Source organism: Palaemon carinicauda, chromosome 8 (genome assembly GCF_036898095.1).
Source record: "Palaemon carinicauda isolate YSFRI2023 chromosome 8, ASM3689809v2, whole genome shotgun sequence".
In the NCBI taxonomy this organism is placed as follows: Eukaryota; Metazoa; Arthropoda; class Malacostraca; order Decapoda; family Palaemonidae; genus Palaemon; species Palaemon carinicauda.
Genome location: NC_090732.1, coordinates 97,840,858 through 97,848,095, shown reverse-complemented (window position 1 = coordinate 97,848,095; position 7,238 = coordinate 97,840,858). Strand labels below are relative to the sequence as shown.

General features: G+C 34.6%; 1 protein-coding gene across 1 annotated transcript in view; it reads left to right on the top strand.

The window, feature by feature from the left end:
• LOC137645377 (dynein assembly factor with WD repeat domains 1-like) overlaps nt 1-7,238 on the top strand; it is a 79,132-nt gene that overhangs the window by 5,057 nt on the left and 66,837 nt on the right. The window contains exons 3-6 of the mRNA XM_068378185.1: nt 320-520; nt 657-779; nt 1,577-1,764; nt 2,528-2,657. Of these exons, the coding sequence (XP_068234286.1) occupies nt 320-520; nt 657-779; nt 1,577-1,764; nt 2,528-2,657 (642 nt within the window). The remainder of the gene's footprint in view (nt 1-319; nt 521-656; nt 780-1,576; nt 1,765-2,527; nt 2,658-7,238) is intronic.

The window sequence follows — 7,238 nt, the reverse complement described above, 5'->3', positions numbered from 1 at the left end:
ACTACCTCCATTAATTATTTTGACTTTTCCTCTCGTGGTTTTAATACATCTTCTTTCGTGAATGCAGTCTTTCGACAACTCAGCATGATGTGTTACTCATACTTCAAAAACAAAATATACTTTACAATAAAAAAATGCTTTACCACTATAACTCATTTCGTTATCTAAAGACAATTAGCCTACTTTGTTATTAAATTCTTAAAATATTATCAATGTTCATTCCTAGATATGGAAAAACATTTCCAGTTATTAGAATCTAGCTCAAACTCTCAAATACATAGGGCTAACGACTTTTAATCTATAATTGTACAACAACCAGGTCAGATGTTAAGGAAGTGGTGAACAGCATCTTATTAAAAGAGACCTGTGCTGCTGGTCAAAGGAACCGTGTGGAGAGACTTGTAGGTCGCCTGGTCAATGCACTGCAGGTTTCAACAACTAATACATTCGTCAGTCACAGGAAAATTCGGGCCCATAGTCTTCCACTCACCAATGTTGCACTGAATAAAGATGCTACATTGTAAGTTACCAGCATTCACATTGTAATTTATAGTATAAATGAGAAAAAAATTAATTTACTGTTATCTACTCCACCTTCACATAAATACCATATGTAAAGCAGTTAATTAAATTCTCATGCCATTGTCGTACTTTAGGTGTGCCACTGGAAGCTATGATCGGCAGTGTAGACTCTGGCGTACATGTGATGGAAGCATTGTGGCAAAACTGGAGGGACATGAAGATGTTGTCTTTGATGTAACGTTCATTGGTAAACAAGAGTGAGTAATAACTGTTACCTATCTACATTAAATAGTATATTTATATCTACTGTATAATGGCCTTAACTGTAAAGCTGACAAATGAATCCTTTTAAGGCATTAGTGTTTTTTTTTTTTTTTTTTTTTTTGGGGGGGGGGCTGTTCTACGGGTAAAAATTGTTATCCAAGTTTCTAGCATTGATTTTTGGCTTCAGTAGGCATTCCTTTACTCACCAACCATCCAATAAATACATTTTAAAAGTGAAATGAACGAATATTTTATGCGTAGCCTAAACTATCTTTAAAAATCACATCATACGAATTTTGGTCAATCACTAATTACTTTTGATATAAATTCATCCAGAATATACAGGGCTCCACAATATGAATACAGATAATATTAGGGAATTTAATACTCGAAATTAAAACCTGGTGGGACCAATGCTGACTTTGGAAAAGCTAATTTATATGATATATTGAGCCTTAACCATAAAGAAAGATCTCCAGCAAGTGTTGCATTACAACTGGTCTCTAATTGAAAGAGAAGGGAGAGTTTTGCATAACCATGTCATGTATCTAAAAGAACTATTTCATTGATTCAACCGCAAAAAAAGGAATATATGATGTAAAGCCTCGTCTAAACATAAATTCTTGAATTAAAGTAACATTCACCTGATTTCAAAATCAATTGTGAAACTACTGGAACTCTAAGTCATGTAATATGTCATATTATATTTAGTTAGAATAAAGTCTATAATATTTCTCACGCTATTCTAACAACACATTTTCTTCGTGTTTAACCACACCCCCAACATTAGTGAACTGGTGGCGACTTGCAGTTTTGATGGCAGTCTTCGGGCCTGGAACACGGATAACGGGAGTTGTGAGCTTGTCATGGTAGGTCACGAAGGCCCTGTGGCTACCATATCACCTCTTCCAACCTCTAAACAGTTCCTCTTTACTGGTGGTATGGATACCACAGCAAAGATATGGGATTTGCATATGGGTAAGTTCTTGAATTTATTGGGAAATATAAAATGTCAATTACTTGTTCAGTTTACTCTCTGTATTCCTATAAATTCTATAACTTTATTGAATATCATTCACCAGATTTCATTGAAGATTTTCAAGGCACTTCTACTTTGTTAGTTGAATACTGAAATGAAACTTACCTATCGTATCTTTCAAAACAATGCAAGCATTCAAATGATCCAGATATTTGTAAAGATTTCCTAATGCCTTGGAGAAAAGTTTTATGAATGCTTGCTCTCCAATTAAAATTGGCTCCAGTACTTTCTGAAGTTTATTAACTTGGTCTTGAAACCAGAATATATCAAAAGATGTGTCTTAAAAGACCGTATAATGAACACTAAAATAATCGATTGAGTATTGGTTCATAAATGAAATACATCGTTCGTTGCAAGAACACGTGTGAGAGAAAAAAAGGCTTATGGCGATTCAGTTTTTATTAAAAATTTTATTTTCAGATATTGTATCATTAAACTTGAGGTTAAATAGGAAATCAATAGGAAAATGAGATAAGTGTACAATAAATTTGGAACAGAACGAAACGTCATATAAATCCGATCAACTCTCACTTTAATTGATATAAATTTCAAAACTACAGTATATACGGGAAATTTTACAAATCCCATTTTTCAAGTAAATGTATCACCCATTTTACAAAATATTATAGTAGTGCTCACTTAACATTGATTGATAGAATTTTAAGGAATTTGCAGTAAAAAAAAAATGTAATATGATTTCAGGGGAATGTATTACTTCACTATCTGGACATCATGGAGCTGTCATTAATGTTGGAGGAGATCGTTCTGGTTTGTTCCTTTATACGGCATCCTTTGATGGGACTGTCAGATTATGGGACGTTCGAACTTACGAGTAAGTTGCAAACTTTTATGTTTACCACTTTAGCTTAGAATACATGTAGCTTAAATATGCAAACATATCTATACACACACTTTATACAATACATACATACATACATACATACGCACACTCACACATATAATATATATATATATATATATATTGTGTGTATATATATATATATATATATTGTATATATATATATATATATGCATATATATATACATACATATATATATATATATATGCACATGTATATATGTATATATATATATATATATATACATATATATATATTTCTATATACATGTATGTATGTATATTTAATGAGGTCCTTTGCATCAATCGGCGTAGGAGGAGATGGTATTATATATACCATTACAAGCTAAGCTATAACTCTAGTTGGAAAAGCAAAATACTATAAGCCCAAGTGCTCCGACAGGGAAAAATAGCCCAGTGAGGAAAGGAAACAAGGAAATAAGCAAACTACAAGAGAAGTAATAATCAATCAAAATAAAATATTTCAAGAACAGTAACAACAATAAATTAGGTCTTTCATATATAATGTATATAAAATAAAAAAAAAAAACATGAGGAAGAGAAATAAGATAGAGCAAGACAGTGGAAGGCTATGGTACAGAGACTATGGCTTTGATTTGATTTTGGAGTGTCCTTCTCCTAGAAGAGATGCTTACTTTAGCTAAAGCGTCTCTTCTACCCTTACCAAGATGTAAGTAGCCACTGAATAATTACAGTGCAGTGAGTAGATAACCCCTTGAGTGCAGAAGAATTGTTTGGCAATCTGTGTTGCAATGTGTATGAGGACAGAGGTAAATGTGGAAAGAATAGGCCAGACTATTCGGCGTATGTGTAGGCAGACAAAATGAGCTATAACCAGAGAGAGGGATCCAATGTAGTACTCTATGACCAGTCAAAGGACCCAATAACTCTAGCTAGAGTATATATATATATATATATATACTGTGTGTATATATATATATATATACAGTATATATATGTATATATATATATACATATATATATATATATATATACAATATATATATATATATATATATACAATATATATATATATATATATATAGGTCCAGTTTAAACTGTCCCTTGCACTTCAGCCACGGTCGTGAGACAAGCGGAGTTAGCCCATTGCCCCGACCTAGATAACTACCAACGATATCCTCTTTCATTCTGTGAACCGAAGAACCCCTTTAACATATGGAATGGCGTCCTCACTGAAAAATGATCATATTCAATGGGACGCGTGCCTAACGACAACTTAATGACCAGAAACCTTGTTAACTGGAACTTTAAAAAACTTGAGCATCACCCGACAGTAAGACATCTCTGACCACGCGAATCGATAAAAGTAGCTATGTGGCCACATTCCCCCTTAGTTAAATGAATGTCCTAGTTATATTTATTCTAGTATGTTACTGTTTTATCTAGCTATTAACATTCAGGCGTGTGGGTGGAATTTTGTATAACCTTAATGGTCATTTATTGTCAAAGGTTAATTGCGTTTTATTTCATTTGTTTTGTAGCTTTAATGGTCATTTGGTGCCAAAAGGTTAATTTCGTTTCATTTCATGTACTATTTGACTAGCCTTTTCTTTATGGAATAACCACGTGTTCCACTGATCTTGTGTCAGTTATTCCCATTATATTTCCCTTTATGGTTAGCTCTTTGCTTATGAACCAGTTTTTTCATCACTTAGCCTTACACATTTTGGTAAGTTAGCCAAGCAAAGATTGTATAAATTTTGTGAATAAATGCATAACGTGATAATTCATTTTAACTAAACTCCTTTTCCTGATTTTTATTATATAACAAAATGGTATCAAGAGTCAAAATCGAATTATCTGGAATACAGTCTTAAAAATAATCATATAAACTCCTTCGGTTGTTTTATGGAAACCAAAATATTTACGTCGCAAACTATTTTATCCAGAAGATTATTTTCTAGTTGAAGGAACTTTAAATCTCAAATGGTTTGGTTGTAAACATAAGATTATAAGTGTATCTTACATTTTTCCGCGCTGTTGAAGTGAACAATCCTCATCCTAAAGTGAGGCCCGCATGCAAGGTTTACAGCAACTTAACCTATGCATTGTTATTTAACTTGCACTCTTGCATTATTGTCTTCGCCTAAACTATTGTTCATCACTCTCAAATGGGGTGTATTATACACACGCCCACACACCCAGATTGCCTGGAGCCAATATAAAACTTTTCCACTGAATGTGAGACGGATTACAAACCGACTTAATGTAGTTTTCTGATCTGTTGGCACGGAAGTATTGTGACTCCAATCCCCAGGTTAGAATCTGGATACCTGTTATGGAGAGGTCTTCCTGGAAATATTTTCTACAATGAAATTAATTACCGACAGTTGGCCCTTCAAGCCGGATTTTTTACTTTTGACCTTTCGAATAACAAGATTTCAAAGTTATTAACTCAATTACAGCTTAATTATCCCAGGTTGTAGAATGTCCAAAGACCAAACTTAAACTATGTAGAGAAATGTGTTATGGTGTAATTTCCAGTATCTTTCGGGAGCTTAAAAAAATTGTGTAACCAAGGTAACCAGAAAGTTCTGACATATACTAGAGCTCGAGTATGAATTTACTTTCTTCGGAACATCAGCATATGAAGCATGTTTATCGTGTACAAGTCTACTGGGAGCTATATGAGCATTGGTTTATTTCATCTATTTATCTCAATTTACGATTTAACCTTTTATCATTACCCACATATATCCCTTCTTAGTTTACCTTCCCTCATTGAAAGTGTTTTAACCATCCTGTATACGCTTTCTGTGAGCCTTTACCTGTGTCATTCTCTATGTAAGAGTTTAGTATGTCGTATTTACGTTCCCCCTTACCTTTATATTGGAATTTCATTTAATGACTAGATCCGTTTCATCCCTTGTAGTCGAGTCAAGATGGTGGACACTGATCATAACCTTAATGCACCTCTGCAGCTACATGCTGAAATGCCAATTCTGTGAGTTGTGCAACTTGAAAGACAGTCAGAAGATTTTAAGTTTCTCTGCTAGGATACAGAAGTAGTCCTTCAATCCCTTGCTTCCGAGATTTGGAACATTTCAAAGTCCTTATTGGACGAATCAAGGACAGACTTAGTAAATATAAAACAGCTTAAAAACCCCATTATAATCATCCCATTTTTATAGCAAACTACCCTATTCTTATTACATATGCAAGCAGATTGAAACTGCCTACAGTAACATTATGTCCCATTTGACAGACATTGACCCTATTAAAAATCACACACCTAAAGCAAACCCCTGGACGGTTTACGTCTCCATCGCATCTAACCTTGAGCCCCCTCTCTTTGAAGGTTGTAGAATTTGATGGATGGGCTGGTGGAGTCTATTTCACTAAACTCTCAACGAATCCCTCAAAAACTCCTCGGGGGAATAATAAAAAAAATCCTATTGCGCTGTCTTAAAGGTCAAGCACGTGGGCTCATCAGAAATAAAATATGGATTGAGAAATTATATGAAAGGACAATTGATAATCTCGTTTGAGAATATGATTCCCCTGTTATAGATAACCATTTGTTGCCTGACAAATTTTTCGGCATAATTTCTTAATTCTCATAATTTAGATTATCTTCAGAAGGTAACCTTAACAGGATGCACATAGATCAACGAGTCAGAAAATAAAACGTAATTGGATTCCCTAAATAACATCGATTACCCTGTGAAGGAAAGGGGTTAGTTAAAAGGCATAAAATACAACAGAACTCTTACACAAAGGTCTACTCGATTATCCTGTGAATTAAGGGGTTTAGTCAAACACGTGGACAACGATCAATTGAATATTGGACACCGTCAAAAAGATTACCAATACCAAGATAACAGTTAAAACAAACTTTGCACATACGCCCGAGTGTTCTAAGCCAAACAAGGATCTATAATTAAATGAATCTGCTTATCTAAGGGGTATATTTGTCATATGATGTCACCAATTTAAGTTACGTACAGTTTCAATTCCCTGGTTCAGGTGCGGTTCAGTCTGGGTACTTGGAGAGGACAGTGCTTAGTTTCTTAGACCTGTCCTTAAGACTCCCTGGCACTCAGCAAAGACGCGATAAAGGGAACCCTGTCACAGCTACTGCTTCAAGGGGGCTTCTTCTGGATGCACTAGAGGGGAAGTATTCACTGAGCACGGGCTTTATGGGTCCCAAGGAGCGTGATCTTGTCCCAGCAATACAAACAGCCTATCATGGTTGAATGGGCAGTTTGCAGGGGGGAAGACACTCACCTGTCTCAAAAAAAAAAAAAAAAAAAAAAAAAAAAAAAAAAAAGGCAATGCGTCCTTCTAAGCCTACTGGTCTTGAGGTGTCATATTGATCAGAAAATAGGTTAACTTTCTCTGTAGAAACAAAAGTCTTGATGGGTGACTATATAGAATACAAGAAGTAATCTTGCAGCTCCAGAGGATTATACCAAAGAATAAAACCTAACTATATATACTGAATTTGTCAGTACTAGTACCACCTCAGTGTTCAGGCGCTATACCAAGACTGGAATAGTAAACCACAACTGA